Below are 21,576 nucleotides of genomic sequence, written 5' to 3'. Positions count from 1 at the left end.
GGCTCGGGGACTCACCAAGGAAAAACGCAACCGAACTAGAACTGGACGAGTTAGAAGACCCGAGCTGAAGACTCCAGACGCGAGCTCAAGCTAGACGAAGGATACTTAGTGGCGGAAGAAAATGACCAGGGCCCCCCGCTATTTATAGCTACTAGGCCTGGGCACCAACGGTCAAGATCGAAGCAATATGACAGTTCTCAAGAAAACTGGTTGCGAGGCTCTCGAGGTGAAATCAGTTTAGCACTTTTTTTGGCATCTGCGAAGTCCAGATCGTGTGGCGTCCATGTGTGAGTTGTACACTGCCCGGGTTTTTCCTTCCGAGTGAACCGAAAGCCAGACCGGTCTGACCAACGGGTTGCCCGAGAGAGTGGCATAAGTGTCGAGCCAAATCCACCCGGCGCACCATGAACTCCCCGCGCTGGGTCAGCACCCCCAACACAACCGTGACTCGCCTGGGACTAGCGCCCGGCCAACCTTGACTCCCACCAAGTGTGGGAGATCCCAAACTCCTCTCATGGCCCGAGCTCCCCTTGAGACCCGAGCTCTCCCTTCCTAAGAAGGGAGCACCCCGGTTTTTGGCTAAGTGTCCTGAGGGAGAAACACCTCGGGGCAGCATTGTCGAGACTCCTGTTCGAACTTGCTTAAGGCCTGCCTCCAGTACAAGCACCTCAGCGTACCTCGGCACCTCGGTGCAAGGCAAACCTACCCCAGGTGGTTCGACGTACACTAGCTTGGCAGGCAATAGAGAGATCTGCCTAACATCCATGCCTGCCTGACATCCGTACCTACCGGATCCGATGGCAGGGCTCTGATCCCTTGCCAGGCGGCATTCTGCTTGTCATCTCTGAAAAGCATGGCACATCTGTCGAGTCCGTACCTTGCAATAGCAGCCTGTAGCAGCAACTTGCACCTGCCACACCTACCCTGGCAGTAATGGCTAGGGTAGTGGCAGTTATGCCTGATGTGACCGAGCTCCAGTATAAATGGACCCCAACCCTCACGAAGCGAAGGTATTGAAGATAGCACTTTCAACACTCTTAACTCTCGGTATCTTTTTTGAGTTCTCCTCAGAGTTCTAACTTAGCCATCGGAGTGTTCCCTCTGGGAGAGCTCCCCGGGAACCCTTCACCTTCTTCCTCCTCTCAGGTGCCGTCCATCACAGCTAGGAGCCAACTCTCAGCCAGCTAGGAGTGCCCAGATTGTGTTACATCATCTATGATGGTGTGGGCTCGGCTCAAGGGCATAGAGCTGATGTTGAAACTATTCCGTGCCATGTTCATGCCGAGGAAGCACACTTTCGAGGCCGACATGTACTACTTCCACCCGAGGAGGGGGAAGCCAGTGCACAACCCCTCTTCCATTCAAAGATGGAAGGACAAGTTCTTCTATGTCTCCTGCCCTGAGGGTTGGCGCTTTAGGTCCGACTGGGGGGAGGCCCGTGTCATCGTCGAGAGATGTCCCCCAATGCCCCGAGACGAAGAGGCTACAACAGTGGTTCATCTACTTGTGATGGGGACATTCCAGGCGAAGCCGTTGGTGGAGGAGGAGGTCCCCCTAGTCTTCATTGGGATTAGCCTGGCTTCCCTCGGTAGGAGAGGTTCCATAGTTGATGCATCTTCCACATTCCTTTCTTTTTCTTTTTGCTGATGTGCTAACTGCTTTCTTTTGTTGTTTTGCAAAGTTGCCTATGGACGTCAAGGAGCACTTGTTGGCTAAGGCCCGAGGGAAGCAGGCCGGGAAGAAGGCCGGTGGACAGACACCGAAAAGGCCTAGCGACGAGGTTGCCCCCTTGCCCCGGAAAAGGGGGGGATTTGCAAGTACCCGCCAAGGGGAAACAGACGGGGGTGGCACCAAAGGGGGCGGTGGAGGTGCCGAAGAAGCCCACCACCAGGGGAGAAGCGCCTAAGAAGCCCACCACTCGGGAAGAGGCACCGAGGAGAACCACAGAGGGGCCCGAGGTGGGAAAGAAGAGGCCTGCCGCAGACGCGCCGAGGGAGGAGCCCCCGCGGAAGCTTGCCAACACAGATAGGTAGGCTGAGGAGGGGGTGCGGAGGTCCACACCTGGAGAGCGCCCGTTTGGGCCTTCGTCAGCCCCCCCCCCCTCCATTGGTACAAGGCGCCTCCGAGTGGACCGAAGGGGTTGGCAAAACTTTTCGCCCCCAATGGCAACTCCGAGAGGGGGACTCCATCCGTGATGAGGGGGTTAGCCAGGAGCTGGTCAGCGGGTCCATTCTGTCGAGGGATCTTTATCGCCTTCTGCAAAGTGACCCCAAGGCTATTTACGACGAGGGCATGTATCACCTAGCCGAGGTAAGACATTTTTCAATGCTTCGCCGTGTGTATGTCTATTTTATTTGTTTTTTGTTTTCGCTAATCGGTTTTATGGCAAGCCTGTCTACACTTTGTCGGCTTGGGGTACCGAACAAGGCTGGCCATGGGCGGCGTCAACAAGGCCAAGAAGGAGAGGAAGGCCGCGGAGGAGAAGCTCTAGGAGGTAATCGCTGCTGCTGAGAAGAAGCGCCAGAAGTTTCACAAAGTGCTTCTGGATGAACAATCGCTTCGGGGTCGCTTCGATGTTCAGCTGTAGGAGGCACGACAAGAGCTCTCCAAAGAGCAAATGAAGCGGGTGAGGCTAGAGAGTATCGTTTCGAAGGTGGAGAGACGGGCTGTCGAGGCCGAGAAGAGGGCTGCCAAAGCCCTAATGAGAGCTGCCGAGGCAGAGGCGAAAGCTGCCAAAGCCCTAGCTTCGATGAAGAAGTCAAAGAAGGCAGCGGCCGAGGAAGTGGAGATGTACGCTTCATCATCTTACCTGGAAGCGGAGTACGCTTCATCATCTTACCTCGACAGCATAGAGGACACTAAGAAGGCACTCCTATTGGTGCTGTTGGATTTTGGCATCGAGGGACTACAGGTGATCCCCGACGCTCCTGCCGAAGACGCCACTCCTCCTCCGGTTCATGACGTGGCGCAAGCGTAAACTTCCCCCCTTGTCACCGAACTCACCAGGAGGTCCTCGTGGGCCGAGCTTTCCACCATAACCCCTAAATGATGGTAGGTACTCAGGCGGGGCTCCTCCCTTCTTATTTTGTTTTGTTGCGGTAATAGTTTTATTGTTTTTTTTTTGGAGCGCAATACAAAATTTTGTAAAGGCTGTACAAGATCTAGATTGAATAGTGAATGAAGTCATTTTTTGTGTATGTTGTTTCTTTCCTTTTCCTCTCTTTTCCCCTTTTTTTTTGCATATGAGAGGTCCTTGCCCCTCTGAAAGGTATACACAAGGTACATGTTAGTTAATCGCAGCATTCATTTATTTTCACGCTCATCTCGGCTTGTCTAGATATTGGAAGCCAAGGCGGAGTCATACGCTCGAGGCAGAGCTCCCTTGGCCTCCAAATCCCGTGCTATCTCAGGCGAGGCCGAAGAGACCTAGCACTTTGGCCAAGGTCCGGGGCCGAAGTATGCCACCGAGGTACTTGGGTGGATGAAGAGCTACGGCGGAGTAGCACCGTCAAGGTGCAGCTCCCTTGACTCCTTTCTTACCAAGTGATCTCTCGGGAGAGGCCGAGGCGTCCCACCGGAGAAGTCGAGGGCTCTACCTCGCTGTTTTCTTTGCGCTAAATGCAGATAGCCGAGGGGGTCACCAGACTCCGGGGTGACGGGTCTGTAATACATCCGGAGGTTCATTCATTCATTACTTTTAACAAAAAGTTACATTCATCTGTAATACATCCGGAGGTTCTCCGCGTTCCATGTCCGAGGGATGGGTCTTCCTTCTAAGTTTTCCAATCAAAATGTGCAGGGGCCAAGGTCCTGCTGGATCCAGTAGGGGCCTTCACAGTTGGGGCCCAGCATCCCTACTCCAGGTTTAGGAACCATGACCTTCCTGAAGACAAGGTCTCCCCCTCTGTAGTGTCTTTCGTTTCATCTGGAGTTGTAGTAGCGGGCCACTCGCTGTTGATAGGCAGTCATCCTTATCTGCGCTTGCTCTCGGCCTTCTTTCAATAGGTCTAAGTTTTCTCTGAGCGCCTCGTCATTCCTGTCCTCAGTATACCCTTGGACCCGAAGCGTTGGTTGGCCGATCTCCACTGGGATCACTGCTTCTGTGTTGTAGGTCAAGCTGAAGGGAGTTTCTCCCGTCGTTGTCCGAGGTGTGGTTTGGTACGCCCAGAGGACGCTAGGTAGTTCATCGGCCCATAGGCCTTTAGCTCTATCCAGCTTGGTCTTTAGCCATTCCAGGATGGTCCTGTTTGTGACCTCGGCTAGGCCATTCTTCTAGGGGTGCCCCACCGAGGTGCACTGTTGCCTGATGCCGAGGGAAGTGCACAATTCTCGGAGCTTAGCGTCATCGAACTCCTTTCCATTGTCCATGACCAGCATGTGGGGGAGGCCAAAGCGGCAAACGATGTTCTTCCAAAATAAGCTCTAAATTGCCCACGCAGTGATAGTGGCTAAGGGTTCAGCTTCCACCCATTTAGTTAAGTAATCCACAGCAACGACGAGGTACTTCCTACCTCCCGTAGCCTAAGGGAAGGGGCCGGGGAGATCCATCCCCTACTTAGCGAAGGACCATGGGCTGCTTAGAGCCGAGAGGGTGGTCGCTGGTTGATGGCAGAGGTTGGCATGTCTCTGACACTGATCACATTTCCACACCAGCTTGGTCGCATCCTTGTGAAGCATTGGCTAGAAGTATCATTGCCTTAAAGTTTTCTAGGCTAGGGTCCGGCCGCAAATGCCTTCATGAATTTCCCAGAGCACGCTCTCGCCCTCCTCCCTACGGAGGCATCGGAGGTAAGAATAGGTGAAGGACCTCCTATACAACTTTCCTTCTAGTAAAGGGTAGTGCGCTACCTGTCGTCGGAGTTTTCGGGCTTCGTTCCTGTCATCGAGAACCCTTTCTATCAGTAGGAAGTCGATGATAGGATCCATCCAAGATGGTTCGACTTCCATGGGTAGGATTTGGATCTCTTCTATGGAGGGCCGGGCTAGTCTTTCCATGTGCACAGTGGGGCCGAGGGCGCATCCGAGGTGGTCAACAATTTGGAGAGGGCATCGGCTCTAGAGTTCTCGGCTCGCGGGACTAGCTGCAAAGAGAAGCATTGGAAGTGGTGGGCTAACTCTTGAACTTTGGCGAGGTACTTAGACATGCTAGTCTTTCCTAGCCTCGTACTCACCGTTGACTTGGTTCACCACCAGTTGCAAGTTGCTGAGGACTTCGACGTGCTTGAAGTCGAAGTCTCGGGCGAGCAGCAACCCTGCCAAGAGGGTTCGTGCCCATCTTCGTTTTTGGATGCAGGGAACTTGAATCTCAGTGCATACTCAATGACGGCATTATCAAGGGTGAAGAGAATGACGCCCGCCCCACTTTTGCGTTGGATGAACCATTAACAAAAAGCCTCCACGCGGGGGGACCTTCTCGGCCGGTTGTGCTTCTTCTGGCTCTTCTTCGTGAGGCCGGACAAGGGGCCTACTGAAAGTGCTTTTTGCTACGAAGTCAGTCAAAGCTTGCGCTTTGATCGCGGGCCTCGACTGGTACTGTATGTCGAACTCCGACAATTCTATTGCCCACTTAATCAGGTGTCCCAAGGTCTCTGGCTTGGAAAGGATGCCCTAAGGGGCTGATTCGTCTGGACTACTATGGAGTGGGCTTAGAAATACAGCCTGAGCTTTCTGGCTGAGGTGACGAGGGCGTAAGCTAGCTTTTCCACTTTGGGGTACCAGGTCTCGGTGCTGCTGAGGACCTTGCTGACATAATATACTGGTCTCTAAACTCCATCATCTTTCACCAGGACCAAGCTGACGGCCTCATCCCCAGATGATAAGTACAAATACAAGGTTTCTCCTAACACCAGTCGAGCGAGGAGCAGGAGTGAGGCGAGATACAGTTTAAGCTCGTTGAAGGCACGTTGGCATTCCTCCGTCCACTGGAAATCTTTTAGCTTCTTGATGGCACAGAAGAAGGGAAGGCAGCGGTCTGCCAATTTTGACATGAAGTGGTTGAGGTGGATATTCTGCCAGTGAGCCTCTGAGTCTCCTTCATTGATCGGGGAGGTGCCATGTCTATTATGGCATGTACCTTGCTTGGGTTGGCCTCAATGCCCCTCTGAGTGACGACAAAGCCTAAGAATTTCCCCGAGGTAACCCCAAAGGCACACTTGCTCGGACTGAGCTTCATGTTGAACTTACGCAGAGTATCAAAGGTCTCGACCAAGTCTGAGGTGTGCTCTTCGGCCTTCAGGCTCTTCACTACCATGTCGTCCACATAGGCTTCGACGTTACTCCCCACCAGATTCTTGAAAATCTTGTTGACGAGGCACTAGTAAGTGGCCCCTGCATTTTTTAGGCCGAACGACATCACTTTGTAGCAATACGTGCCATGCTCAGTGATGAAAGATGTCTTCTCCTCGTCTTCGGGGTGCATCTAGATCTGGTTATACCCGGAGAAGGCATCCATGAAGCTGAGTAGTTCATACCCTGCAGTGGCGTCGACGAGGTGGTCTATCCTTGGTAAAGGGAAACTGTCCTTCGGGCAGGCTTGGTTAAGGTCTGTGAAGTCAATACAGATCCGCCATTTCCCATTAGCTTTCCTTACCAAAACCACATTAGATAGCCAGTTAGGGTAATGTACCTCACGGATGAAGCCAGCGTCGAGTAGCTTGTCAACTTCCTCCCCTATAAACTTCCATCGCTTTGGTGCAAAGTTCCTCTTCTTTTGTCGAGCTGGCTTAGGGGTCCATGCTCAACCTATGAGTAATGACCGAAGGGTCAATTCCGAGCAGGTCAGTGGCGGACCAAGCAAAGACATCAGCGTTAGTTCTGAGGAAACTTATCAATTCAGATAGGTGTTCAGGGGGAAGGTTGGACCCGATGCAGACTATCCTCTCCGAAGCTGACTCATCTAGGGGAACCGAGACGAGGTCCTCGGCTGGTTGGCCTCGGCTCGCTGGTTCCTTCTAGGGATCGAGGCCCTCCAGTGATAAGGCCTCCTTATTTTTTCCTTTTAACACTGCCTTGTAGCATTGGCAAGCGATATGTTGGTTCCCATTAACAACTGCGACACCGTGCTCAGTGGGAAACTTAAGGGCCAGGTGATAAGAAGACATGGCTGCCCCTAGTGCATGAAGGGTTGGTCTTCCCATTACTACGTTGTAGGGGAGGCAACCTTCACCACTAGGAACTCAAGCATCCAAGTCACCTAGTGTGGCGCTGTCCCCACCGTGATGGGCAAGGTAATCTTTCCTTCCGGCCTGGTGACACTACCAGAGAAGCCGAGGAGAGGAGCATCAGCTGGCTGGAGCCTCTCTGGCGCGATCTTCATTCTCTCATAGGTGTCATAGAAAATGATGTCGGCTGACGAGCCGCTATCCACTAAAATCTTCTTCACCATGAAATTGGAGATTATGGTTGCGATACGAGGGCATCGTCGAGGGGAACGGTAACCCCCTCTAGGTCCTCATCAGAGAAGATGAGGGCATGTGAACATCTCGGCCTCTGTAGAGTGTTCGAGCCAAAGCCAAAGCTCCACCCGAGGCCATGCCCCCGACGATGACGTCGATGACGCCTGCCACTTGCTGGTGTTGCTGCTATTGCTAGGATGACGAGGCGTCGGCCTCTCTTCCGATGAACTGCTTGAGGTGTCCTCGGCGAATGAGGGACTCTATTTCATTCTTTAGATCGTGGCAGTCCTCGGTGTCGTATCCGGTGCTGCAGTGGTACTTGTAGTACTTCGTAAGGTTCCCCCTCTTGGGTTTTCGCTTCAACTTCGTTGGCCACTTCATGAACTTCTCCTCCCCTATCTGCATCAGAATCTAGATGCGGGTGGAGTTTAGTGGCATGTAGTCCCTATAGGCCAGGGTGGCGGGCTTCTTGTTGTCTTTGCCGCCATTGTTGCCAGGGTGGTGCTGGTCTCTATTTTTCCTCTTCTTCTCCAGGGGCCCGTCGTGGTGCCCGACTGCTCTTGCTTGGTTGTCTACGACCGAAGCCTCTTTGGCCGCGATGTACTTCTAGGCCTTCTTGAAGAATTCGAGTTTCGTCTTCGGCGGGGTCTTGGAAACCGAGCACTTGAGTGCCGAAACGGGGTGGAGTCTGTTGATGGCCGCATGCATGGAGACCATAAGGTCGAGGTCTCGAACTTTGAACTCTTCTTTCTTGAAGCGGTTGATGTAAGACCGTAAGCTTTCGCCCCGCTCCTATTTGAACTACATCAGAGAGACTAGGCTCTTCTAGCATCACCTGCTGCTGATGAAGCGGGCGAGGAACAGGGTTGTAAATTGCTCCCACGAGCTAATTAATCGAGGGGGAAGACTAGAGAACCAACGACGAGTGGCTCCCCTGAAGGTAGCCTAGAAGGTCCGGCACGTCAAGGCGTCAGCATAGCCGTATAGTATCATGAGTGCCCTGAAACCCTCCAGGTGGTCATTAGGGTTAGTGCTTTCGTCGTACGTCTCCAGCGTGGGAGACTTGAAGTGTGGGGGGAGAGGCTCTGAGATGATTTCATGGGTGAATGCATCCATGCGGCTGGCAGAGATGCCATGATTGGTTGAGGTGTCCGCTCGGTTCTCCTTAACCTAGGGGAGCTCGTCCGTGATGGCCCCAATCTCGGCTCGCAACTCGGCGATCCCTGGGTCGACACGGGCATGGGCCCTACTCATGTCTTCGCGGACCCGATGGGCGTCAGCTCAGACTCCCGAATACTCCGAGGCAGGGTTGCGGGCGCGACGGTCACTCAAAACATCCCTGAGGTCGGTGACGAGAGGTGGAGTGGGATGGCGTCGACTCTCGCCTCGGGAGTGAACTCCAGGGCGGCCGAACTGCCTGCCATCATCCTAGGGGACCTCCCTACAACGACGATGGTGTTGCTCCGAAGATTGATGACTGTCTCCGGATTGAGCGGGCGCACCCTCCCTTCGTCTCGAAGGACAGACATTCCTTCGAGGTGAGTCCGGGAGGCGGTTATTGCTCGATTCTTATGGTTCAGCCAGTAGATTACCATGGCCGAGGGCCAGTATTTCGATGTTCTGACGCTAACCCTAATCCTCTAACACCCCAGCAAGGCAGTCGCCTTGAGAGGGACCTCCTGCTCGGGGGAAAACTTCTTCCATTTGTTGGGTGAGGCGGTCCAATCGATCAAGAACGACTTGAAACTGTTCATAGGTAACTAGGTTTGGGGTGTTCCTGGTTCTCCTCACCATGGCTTCCAAGCTTACGGGGATTTTGGATCTTAAATTGTTATTATTGTTTATCCTGAAGTGGGGATCCTCGTAGCAACCACGCTCCCATAGACGGCGCCAGTTGTTGCCACTCTGTTTGGCCAAAGGCGGCGAGGTAAATTTACTCTTCATGTTTCGAGAGTTATCCGAGGAACCTGAGGCTCCGGAAGAGGTTAACCGAAGCCGAGGACAACAAACCGAGGCGAGGACTATGGTTGCCGAGGACTACTGGCTAAGGCAAGGTCCCTGGTGACCTGAGGCACTGCGAGAGAGAGAGAGAGCGTCAGAAGCCTCGGGGTGGATACCCGAGGCGAAGGCTTCAACCTCAAGTTAGTACGAGGTGTGAAGCTAGGGAGAATGTGGGAGTGCTCCTGGAGAAAGTCCTCGGATGCACCGGATCTCCCAGAATTAATGTCTGGTAGGTAATGTGCGTGCAGGAAGTAAATGAGTGAATAAATGTTGGAGTTACTTTGTTCTAACCCCTTTTCAGGGGCAGTTACCTCTTATTTATACTCGAGCGTGCTGGTGGTAGGTAAAGATGAGCACCTCGGATGAGAGCCATACGAGGTCAGATTACAGACCCTGGCGGTACGCTAAATAGTTAAGTGATTGGTTCCGTACGAAGGCAGCAGGGCTCTCGCCTACTGTGGCTAACGTTAGCAAGCGTTAGTGGGCTGGGCCTTCTAGCCCTATGTGGACTAGGCCAGGCTGACCCACATCATTTATGATTTTAGTTTATTGATCAGTTGGTTTTTAGATATGTTCCATATCATATTCAGAACCCATTATTTTAATAGTCTAGTGGTGAAGAATAATTACATCAACGTTTCTCACGTAAAAAACTAATAGACGAGTTGCACCATTTTGTAAACGCTAAGGAGATCGTGCTGTTGGCCGGGTGTTTGGACCACATGATTTTAAGCAAGGGCAATTTGGTCCTTCAGGCAATCAACTAAACTGCTTTATTTTGTTAAAAGCCCAAAACACTTTGGGAGATTTTGATATTTTTATTATTATGTATAACTAGATTTCAGAAAAAACATGGGCCGTTTTAAATTTAATTGATATAGACCAATACATACCATTAGTATCAGTCAATAACAACTGATGGATGATGTCTTGTAGGCATGGGAGGAATTTTGTTAACGTTGAAGCATTCTACTTGTGCCACGTCAACCCCTATATTAGAAATTTAGTATCAAAACCTTCACTTGTTTTCTTATATAGTTATATGTACTTTTTTAGAAGTTTTCTTATATGTATATACCTTGTTGAGCATCATCTGAGATTTTGATTTAATTTTTCTTATATGTATACACCTTGTCTCTTAAAATTCTCTTATAATATTTGCATTTCTTATATATTTGTGTTATATATTACAGGATAGGGACAGAGTAAAGTACACATGATTTCGACTAACCAAGTGAGAGCCTACATGCCTGGAGGGATGCCGAGTGAAAAAATGAAAATCACAGCTGGTGTCATCTACAGTTTGTTTCTGATACTTTCTACCTCAGAAATTGTTAAAAGTGTCTGCGGTATCATACCATAAAAACATCAAGCATCCAAAATTCTAAAACTATATAAAGTGTGCAAGTTTGGAAACAGAAGAAAAGCCCTCTTGCGTACATCTGAATTTTTACAGCCTATCAAAAATGTATTCCAACAAATACTTAATGGGAACAAAATGAATACATTTGCACAAATTCCCAAGCAATGTGCTTATTGTGATCAAAAGTGTCTCCAACCTCACGAGTGAATAATTTAATTTCAGCCACAGGAGGGTGTAATGAAGAGATTAACCGAATGACAACCCCAGGCTCGTAAGACATTTGCATGCATCTTTAAACACGAGAGCGTGAAATATAGCCACCACCCTATATGGTTATGCAAAACTAAGGATGTTGAGATCTGCGAAACCAAGGCCGCAACTGCGTCTAGGAAATCAAGGTGACCCCGTCACCCCGGGAAATAGTTGCGAGATTTTATTGAAAACGTCCATGACCTGCGATTCAAGACAATAGTAAACAAATAGATGAGAAACCAAAGCAAACCTGTCATTAACTTGTGAACAACCAATCTGATATCTTCCTTCTAATAGTCTTCTTGTTTCTGTTAACGTGTTGGGTTACAGTGTTCAAGTTTTCCTACCATCCATGGACTAGTACAGATACTATTGACAATTTTGATTTGAGGGTCACTTCAGTTTTTGGTTTCCTCCATGCCATCTTTTGTGGAGGTTACTTCAATATTCTACTTTGTAAACATAAGTTGGCTTCCCATACGTATGCATTGTTGTACGGTGGGATCCATTCTAATAATCTTTTTTGCTTTGACACTGAAGAATGCCACCACCCATTACCATGTCCCTAAAATATCAATTATGAAATACTTGGATGCCGTTTTCTTTTACTTGTATAATCAGATGAAATTTACACAACTCTAAGTGGAGGATGAAGGAAAGTTATAATGAAAAGACTATAATGCCCATAGTTGTCAAGGCATTGCCTAGGCACTTTTAAAAGAGCTGTCTCGCCCAAATGCCAGGAAAAAAATGTTAGGCACATGCTTAGGGGACTGAAACAAATATATAATATTTATTAAATAAAAATAAATATAAAAGTAAGTTGTAACTCTAATATATTGTTTTGCCTATTTGAACCAACACTGCAAGAAACACAAGCACAAAAGTAAGTGCAGAACAAATAAAACCAAAAAAACTAGTTCAGAAGGGGTAGAAGCCATCGGCTTCTTATTTTTAAATCCCATCGCCTAGGTGAGGGCTAGGCATCTGGGTTCCCCATGGTCCCCTAGCCTCACCTTGGAGCCTTGAAAACTATGATAATGCCCTAGATTATATATCCCAAAGCATCTCTTGAGCATACATTATCATGCATGCCCAGCTTGCTATTAACAATGTTGAGTTTTGGAACTCTTTTGGTAAAACCATCTGCTAGCTGAGTCTTGGACTTGTTTGACATATGGAAGACAAACTTTGCCATTAGCCACCTTTTCCCTGATATGCTTTATAAGATCATTTTCCACTAGAACCTGAGCAATATTGATTGCAGTTTGATTATTACAATATAGACCCATAGGACTGTCAAATTTAATTCCCATTCAATAAAGTTTTGAGCCACAAACAACTCTGACATTCTATGAGCCATGGATCTATAATTCAGATTCTACATTAGATCTTGCAACAAACTATACACTTAAATTGAAGGCTTTTGCCCAGCCTTAACTATGTGGGATAGCTAGTAGTTTTGCCATTGTTGGCTCTCCATACCAAATAGGTCCAGATTAGATTGCCAAAATATCTCCATTGCAGCTTCTGAATACACCACCAATCCACAAAGATCTAGGACCTCACAAACTAAGCCATAAAAATACATCTTGAAGGTATTTTGTATTGGTAGTTACCAAATTAACATTGTAGGGCTCCTTGATGATGATGTGTTAACAACGGAATGCCAACTTCTGTTGATATCATTAGTTTAAATTGATCAAATACATGCAATGATTTTACTCAAACTCAATGAACCACTCTAACCATATAAGTCTCAAAAATAGATTACTTGGATTGCCCATTATACTTGAAAATTCTAGTCTTTCACTCTTCCAACACAGACCATAAAATTGCAGCCGTTGTGTGTAAAATATTGCCCCAATTGTGTGGGGAGAAGAATATGAATGAAAAAGAAGCATGAGAGAAGAGTTATGAAGGAAGGAGGGCTGGAGGAGAGCACAGAAAAAGGAAGCATGATAGAAGAGGTCAGACTTATAAAGGGACCATTCCAAGAACACTCGAATTATGATCCAAAAGGAAATTCTAGAAAGACCAACGAGTTCAGTAGAAGCAGCAATTTCACAATCCCTCAAACCCCTTCTGAAGTCAAATTTCTACAGAAGCCCCTGTTCCAACAATGATAAGCAGTGAGAAAAATAGACTTTTATTGATCGCCAAATAATAAAAGGCTAGTAAATCAATCTTTCAACAGCTGGTTGCCCCACCAAGAATCTATCCAAAATTTAATCTAATCACTAGAGAAAACCTCTTATTGTAAGTTGAGATGGGGAAAATAATTTTCCAAGGAGAAGTGTCAGTAGCTCGGGAAGACAAGTTCACATTCCAGCCAGTGAGTAAAAAGGCCATGAATAATACTCTTGAACACAACATGCCACAGTTTACTAGGCTCCAAAGGGAAACACCACAGCCACTTCTCAAGAGAGAGGCGGGTTTCTAAGAAGCCTACCCATCCCTAACCCTCCTTAACATTTACTATTACAAACCTCTTTCCATTTCATGACATGATCCCTCTTTGAATCCATAGGCTCCCAGAAAAATGTCTCATAATCTTCTCAAAATCTTTTAGCCATAATAGCACGCAAGCATTTTAAATACAGAGAGATAGTACACAGGTGTCTATCCAGTTAAGAGCCTACACAAGACATTTGGCCAGTGCACTTCCCAAGAAGCTGGAAAGATGTACTATCTAATTAAGAATGTTTCATCTTGGAAGTTGGCCTACATGAAGCAACCCACGAGAAGATTTTAGATCACAACTATTGATAAGGCCATTAAAATTATTCATGCTGGTTGTGGTCCTTTGATGAGGAATGTTGGTCTCCTTGGTGAACCTTGGAGCATTGAAATCTTCTCCTAGATACCATGGTCCATCCTTGTCCCATAACCCTTTAATGGAAAATAGTTCATCCCAAGTTTCCTCTCTTTATCTATAGATGGTGAGCCCATACATGTTGGTAACCTCACATACAAAACCATCAATGGTGTTTCTTAAATTCATAAATATTGAGAATCATTCCACCAGTTCCTCACATTCATAGTGATGTGTGTGCCATATGGAAAACTATCCTAAATTCTTGGAGCTCAAGAGAACAAAATGAGGCAACCCAAAATGACAAGAGTTTTTTTATTACCCTAGAGGCAATCCAAAATGAGGCAAAGGACCATCCTAAATTCCTTGAGCTCCAAATGCACCTAATCCATCTATCATCAAATTCAGCCAATTTTGTTTCCCGTAGCAGGACAGTCTCCAGCTTTCATTCCTTATGGCCCAACCTATCATTTATCAGCACTGCCAAGTCCTGGACATTCCAACTTAAAATTCTCATATTATAATTCTCCCCTCAACCCAAACTCCTCTCATCACTTCCCATTGCTTTATTCCATTGGAATCTGAATGGATGCAAATAATAACCCTGAAAACAATATGCAAAGGTTACTAAAATTCTCATATAAACCATATCCTTTTATATATGGATACCAGTGTTTCAAAAGGCATGGGAGGCACGTCTCCAGGCGAGGCGCCCCCAAAACGCCCTGAGGCGCAGGCCAGAGGCAATGACATCTCTGAGGCAAACACCTCGTACGCTTTTTTCACGAGGCATGCTTGAGGTGTACGCCTCATACAGCTCATGCGCACCTCATATAAAGAAAAGGAAAGGGAAGGGAAGAATAGACAAGGGGATAGAAAGTGGGTCGGGGGCTCTGCCCCTGGACCCCTTGGCTGGGGGGCTTCGCCCCATAGACCCCTCAGACCCCCCCTTTTTTAATGCAGCCCAACTAGTGTTTTTTTTTTGATGAATAATAATAAGTTTATTGATTCAGAAGCAAATTTAGAGTGAGTTCATACATCATCCCAACGAGAGGCGCGAGCTGCAGCCCCTCCTTGAATCTTACAAGTAAACTAGGAAAGAAAAACAAGAATCACAACTGAGCCCAAAATAATTCTTCCCTATTTACCCCTTGCTTAGCTAACACATCTGACAAAGTATTTGCTGATCTCCCCACCCACTGTACAGTGACCAACATATTCCTTGTCAACCAACTAAATTTCTTCATTTCATTCTTGTATCGCCAACCCACCACCACTTTGGAATCCCCCTCGATTATTAGGTGTTGTACCCCTAGCTGGTTTGCAAATTGCACCCCTTGTACAACAACTAAAAGTTCTGCCCTAATGGAGTTCCCAATTCCCAAGGGACCTGAGTATAGCAACAAAATCTCTTCCTTCTCATTTCTCAAAGCACCCCTCATTCCGGATAATCCTAGATTACCCATGCTGCTTCCATCAAAGTTCAACTTTAGTGAGCCTTCGGGTGGAGGAGACCAGCTTGTAATTGATTTGTCCTTTAGAGATGAACACCTCGCTACTGCTGACCAATTTCTCCAAAGGTCATTAAAGGAGAATTGATGAAAGATTTCCAAGGTCTTCAGCCAATAAATTGCCCTGTTTAACACACAGTCTTTCAAAACCTGGCTGCTCCTTTCCTTGTCTTGAAAAATTCTAAGATTCCTTACTTCCCAAAGAGTCCAAATCAAGGCAGCACGAGCACATCTCCACATAATTCTCCCTATTTTTGTAGGCCAATAAAAGGCAGAATGGTTGAAGAGCATGTGAACTTCTGCTGGTAGACTCCAACTACCCCCAAACAACGAAAGTAGCCAAGCCCAAAGGTCTGCAGAAAAGGGACAAGATATTAATAGATGGTAACAATCTCACCATGAGCTCTACAGAGGATACACCAATTAGGAGAAATACAGAGAAAAGGTCTTCTCTTTTGCAGGTTATCTAAAGTGTTTACTTTCCCATGGAATACTTCCCAACAAAAAGCCATAATTTTTTGGAGAACAGGCCTACACCAAATTTCTTTTGACGGAAAGGGTTGGTGAGTAGAAAGTTGAGAGATGGACTTGAAGAAAGAAGCACAAGTGAAGGTTCCATTGAGTATAGGAGTCCAAACATTTTTATCTGGCTTGGAGGGATCCAAACAAACCTAATTAAGAGAACCAAGCAAAATAGAAAGATAATCAATTTCATCATCCCTAAGTACTCTAGGAAAACCAAAATCCCAAGTAGGATCTAAGGGTGTTCCCGAAGGTGAGACAAATTTTGAGACCACCTCTTTTTTGTACAGAGAAATAGAAAAAAGCGAAGGGAACAAATCCTTTAACGGTGAGTCTCCTACCCAAATATCCTCCCAAAAATGGACAGAGTTGCCAGAACAAACTTCATACCTGATAAAATTGAGGAATTGAGGGTGTTGTGAATAGCCTTCTAAGGTGCTGCTAGGTTAGCTTGCCTCGATACACCAGCATCCCATCCATTCTCTGACCTCCCATGAATGCTTCCCACCACCTCATGCCACAATCTCTCTCTTTCCAAAGGCCATCTCCACAATCATTTCCCTAACAGAGCTTGATTCTTTCTAGTTACCCTCCCAAGTCCCAAACCCCCCTCTTCTTTACTTCTGCACACAATTTCCCAATTAACCAAGTGATCCTTTTTTTCTTGTCCCGGCTCCCATAAGAAGTCTCTCATCAACTTCTCCAGTTTCCTAGCTTCCCTAACTGGTATCCTAAAAACAGACAAATAATAGGTAGGTAAGTTAGCCAAGGTAGCTCTTATTAGGGTAATTCTCCCTCCTAAAGAGATATAGTTCCTCTTCCATGAGGCTAATCTCTTCTCAAACTTTTCTATCACTGGGGTCCAAAATCTACTCTCCCTAGGATTTGCCCCTAAAGGAAGCCCTAAATATGACATAGGCCAAGCAGAGGTGGAACACTCAAGACACTCCGCAATAGCCTCGACCTCCCCTACCTCCAAATTTATACCCGCAATGCAGCTCTTTTCCAGATTTATTCTCAAATTAGAGATACCTTCAATTCCTTTTATTAGCTCCTTTAGGTTTGCTACCTTTTCACTAAGACCTCCTTCACAAAAAATCATTAGGTCATCTGCAAACTGAAGGTGGGTGACGGGGACTTGGTGTCTCCCTATTCTCCAACCCCTAATGGCCTCTTCGCTGTCAACCTTAGTAATGATCCTACTAATCACATCAGCTACTAAGGTAAAAAGGAAGGGTGAAAGTGGATCCCCTTGCCTGACACCCCTGCAAGCTGGGAAAAAGTCCCTCACCGTACCATTTACCAGAATAGAGTAGTGACAAGTACTGATACACCCAAAGATCCAACTACACCACTTGTCCCCAAATCCACAGTTTTGCTTAACCTCTAATAGAAACTTCCAGTCCACCAAATCATAGGCCTTTTCAAGATCCAATTTACAAACGAATCCTCTCTTACTAGACCTTTTCATTTCCTCCACACACTCATTCGCAATTAAGATCTGATATGTTATTTGTCGCCCTTGAATGAAAGCCCCCTGGGTTTCACTAATGATGGAAGGGAGGATTGTTTTGATCCTCAATGAGAGCACTTTAGCCAAAATTTTATAGATGCTTGTCACCAGACTAATAGGCCTAAAATCTTTTGGGTGGTTGGCATCACTCTTCTTAGGTATAGTGTGATTGTCTGCAAATTCCTTAAAGACTTCAACTAAATCCTCTTTCAACACCTCCCAACAGTCTTGATAAAAACCCATTGTAAAGCCATCTGGACCCGAAGTCTTGGATCTATCCATTAGAAAGACAGCTTTCTTAATCTCTTCTTCCTCGAAATCCCTTTCCAGCTACCTTACCACTCCGTCATCAATTCTAGGCCAATCCACCCTTTCCATGACTGCTCTCTCACTCAAAGGCCTTCTATAAATCAATTTGAAGTGATCAACAAATTTTCTGGCTATGTCATCCTGGTTGGTAATCACCTCCTCTCCTATCTCTAACTTGGTCACAAAATTCTTTCTTCGTCTCCCATTTGCCAAATCATGGAAGAATCTAGTGTTCCCATCGCCTTCCTTAATCCACTTGTGTCTAGATTTTTGTCTCCAACTGATTTCTTCCCTCAATAACACCTCTTCCAAATCCTTTTTCAATTGTCTCCTTAACACTCTGTCAGCCCATTTTGAGATTCCTTTACATCCAAGTTCTCTATTCGAGAGATTAGGCCCAATTTTTGCTCCTCAATTCTACCAAACTGATCTCTAATCCACTCTTTTATTTTGGCTCTCAACCTTTTTAATTTCTATGGAACTTGATCCCCTTCCATCTTACCCCCCTCTCCTCCTCACCCCACCACTCCTTCACTTTTTTCACAAAATCTGGATGGGTCAGCCACATATTTTCAAATCTAAAAGGTTTGGGTCCTATAGAAAAAGACTCAGTACCTATTTGGATAGGACAGTGATCGGAGGTGACCCTGGTTAACGCTCTAACAACCAAGTTTTCCAAACTATTCTCCCAAGCAAGGTTAAATAAGAATCAATCCAACTTCGAGCACAAGGGGGTTTCCTGAAGGTTGAACCAAGTGTTATTCATCTTCATTCTTTTTAATATAAATAATTTTTAATAAAAATAAAGAAAAAAGAGATCCTCCTTCCTCCTCCGTCCTCATCCCCCCCTCCTCTTAAGGAGGCTTATGCCTCCTTGTGTTCTAGAGGCTAACACCTCTTATGTTCTGAACTACGCCTCACACCTCTAGGTAGTAGAACGCCTCCGTGTTTTAAAGCATTGATGGATACATACATTTACATGTGTGTGTTTCTTAATTTTTTTTCCAGGAGATGATAAACCATGAATATTACTTCCTAAGCAGAAAAAAGTTCTGTATACAAATACTGATAGTAGTAAATACATTTAAAAGTAAAATTTAGATTCTCACCTCTTTGTCATTTTGATATTTCGCAATACTCAGAGGGTTCTGTGAACACTGCAAAACAATAATATTTTAGAAAAAAAAAATTGAATTACAAAACAAATACCATAATAAAGTGTCTTACATCCATGATGGCAGCCTGTACTCTTGGATTCTGAAACGCCATGGCAACATCAGGATTGGCCATAATTTTTGAAATGACCTCTTCTGGTGTAAGCCCAATTTGATCTGAAAAATAAAAGTGGATATAAATTAAACGAAAAATATGTAGCCATGATATAAAAGTGAGAAACCATAATATTTAATCTGTAGTCCTTAAGCTAGGAAGATAATAAGCCAAATAATAAGAACCAACTTCTAACCTTCAATGTCTATAATGTCGATGCATCAATGTCCATAAAGTAACGCAAGGTTAAGAAAGAAAATAAAGCATTATTACAGACAATTCTTCTTAATTAATATGGGTGCTTAGGACAAAAAGCATAAAGACAAGATTGCCTAGTTACTTCGGAAGAGGAGACAGTTTGCCATTTGTCCTTCTTTTGCAACACTGCAACACAGAAGAATTGTTCTTTAGTTGGCCAATGCTCAGAGGTAGCAGGAAAGGAAGGATAGTTTGGAGCTGCATCCCATTTGCAGTATGCTGAGTCATCTGGAATAATGGAATAGAAGCTATTTGAAAATAAGTCCAAGAGCATTGAGGTGTTTGTGCCTTCGGTTGGAATACTAGTGTTGGATTCAGTTTTGGTGCTCCCAGATTTTGCTCAAGTTAATTGGGCAGATCTGGGGGAGAGTTTCTGGAATGTACTTAAAATCCAGGTCTGTAATGCTAAACAGTTTTCAGTAGATTAGTTCTGTTAAAGTTGCTCTTTCTGAGGAGCCAACTTTCTTGAGGTGTCATCTTGACACCTTTCAGATAATATTCCTTTTTGTTTAATGAAATCTTTTATTTTTACTGATCAGAAAAAGAAAAAACTCTAAGTACTTTAACATCTTTGGCATCAAAACCAAGTAAGGTTCTTTGTTTATAAGCAAATATAATATGAAAGGTTATTTATCACAAAAAAATATAATATGGAAGGTCCTTAGACTCTAGTAAAATTTAATTTGATTGAGCTGTGGTTATAAATAACATAGGTAATTAGCTTTTAATTCATAAAGTTTTGACATTAGAAGATTAACATTTAGAGGTTAATAAGCAATCAAATTTAGAACTAAAGCTAGGTCTTTTTATACTACAGTGGTTTGTCCTCCAAGTTAGTGTTAACCATAGTGCTCTGTGCAAATTCCTCAAAGCAGTGTGCATACTACAGATGCCCTTTTTATTATAAGTTAATACCATATCCTAATGATTTAAAGAAAATTTCATTTGAGAGAGATAGCCTTATTAGTAACTGTATAGAACCTGTTTTGGAGCTATTTCATTTTCTTTTGTTTCTACAGTACACTACATAAGACCCAGAGGCTGTGTGCATTAAAAGTAATGTGCAGATTATCTTGGGTACTGTTTGGATGTACTTTTATAAAGTACATCTCTGTTTTACAAAGTACAATTTATCAGAAAAGTAGCTTGAGGTTTTGGATACCCATGATTGTGTTTTCTGTTAGTATTTTACATTGGGCTTCAAGAATAACACAAGGATCACATGGCACTCTTTTACAATAATAAAAAAGAAATAATTAATTAAATAATAAAGTAATTCAAAAAATACTTAAATAAACAATTAGAAACGTAATAAAATATTTGTTAATTAATAGTAAAAATTATTAACCAACTAATAAAATGATTAAATAAATCATAAAATTAATAAAAAATTAAGTATATAAGAAAAATGATGAAATAATTAATAAAAATAAAGGCAGTTACTGAATTAATTAAATAAAATGAGGAAATATATTAATGATTAAGAAAACAAAATTAAATGTGTTATATAATAAATAAATAAAATAATTAAACATTTAATAAAAACTCCACATGGAAAAATGGTAGGTGACAGAAATGGCCCATTGGCATATTTTGCCACTTGGCAGTCATGGAAATCATATTTGGCATGTTCGTGAAGTGTTTGGAAGATAGGGCTGTAGTAAGATTTTTGTCCATGTGGCATATGTATGGAAGTAGATGTTTCATTCAGTGATTTAAAAGGCACACCTTGCACATACGAGGCACATTTCAGGGTAGGCGCCCCTCCAAGTCCTAGGTGCAGCCCTTTCAAAAGGTGCATGCCTAGTGCGCCTTGCACCTCAGCCCAGGCAAGTGCCTTTTGAAACTTTGACGCTTTTTTTGTGTCTAGCGGCTGGGCCAAGGGCTCCGCTCAGCCCCTATTTGGTAATGTTGTTCATTCATTCATCCTAATAAAATATCTTCTTAAAAAGCAATTTAAACTACAAAATCAGTATTTTTTGTGTGAGAACTAATAATTTAAGACCTAACGTGGATTTGTTTGGCCTTGCCTCGAGGGGTGTGGAACAAAGGAAGCTTGTAGAATCAGGAATGTAATATGATTTACATCACATTAGCTACTTGAAGTAATGCAATTGAGAAAAAAAGAGATTGTGGGTTTTATATGCTTGAAAATGTTTTATATATTTGATTTTATATTTAAATTCTCATTTGAATATGCTTTACATGTTATACTTATGTATTTTAATATTAGATAATAGGTTTTTTAAAACATTTATTTTAAAATTAAAGTTTACATTTTTATTAATATTACATTTAATAATTGTTTGCATTTTTTTGAATGTTTTGGTAATTTTTTATTTTTTAGCCTTTTTTTATTTTTGTGCCTT

General features: G+C 44.7%; 1 protein-coding gene across 4 annotated transcripts in view; it reads right to left on the bottom strand.

Moving 5' to 3' along the window:
• Positions 1-10,726: 10,726 nt before the first annotated feature.
• Positions 10,727-21,576, bottom strand: part of TIC40 (hydroxyproline-rich glycoprotein family protein) — an 85,969-nt gene continuing 75,119 nt past the window's right edge. For 3 of the 4 annotated variants that reach the window (XM_010245604.3, XM_010245605.3, XM_088887323.1), the window contains 3 exons: positions 18,908-19,011; positions 18,790-18,837; positions 10,727-11,211 (listed from right to left, as the gene is read on the bottom strand). In XM_010245604.3, the coding sequence (XP_010243906.1) occupies positions 11,152-11,211; positions 18,790-18,837; positions 18,908-19,011 (212 nt within the window). In that variant the 3' untranslated portion in view covers positions 10,727-11,151. Of the gene's footprint in view, positions 11,212-13,052; positions 13,122-18,789; positions 18,838-18,907; positions 19,012-21,576 lie in introns of those variants that run through there. The other variant, XM_088887324.1, reaches the window with a different exon arrangement.

The sequence above is a fragment of the Nelumbo nucifera genome, chromosome 5, assembly GCF_055504915.1.
Source record: "Nelumbo nucifera cultivar China Antique chromosome 5, China Antique-T2T, whole genome shotgun sequence".
NCBI lineage: Eukaryota > Viridiplantae > Streptophyta > Magnoliopsida > Proteales > Nelumbonaceae > Nelumbo > Nelumbo nucifera.
This window is presented reverse-complemented; position numbering and strand designations above follow the sequence as displayed.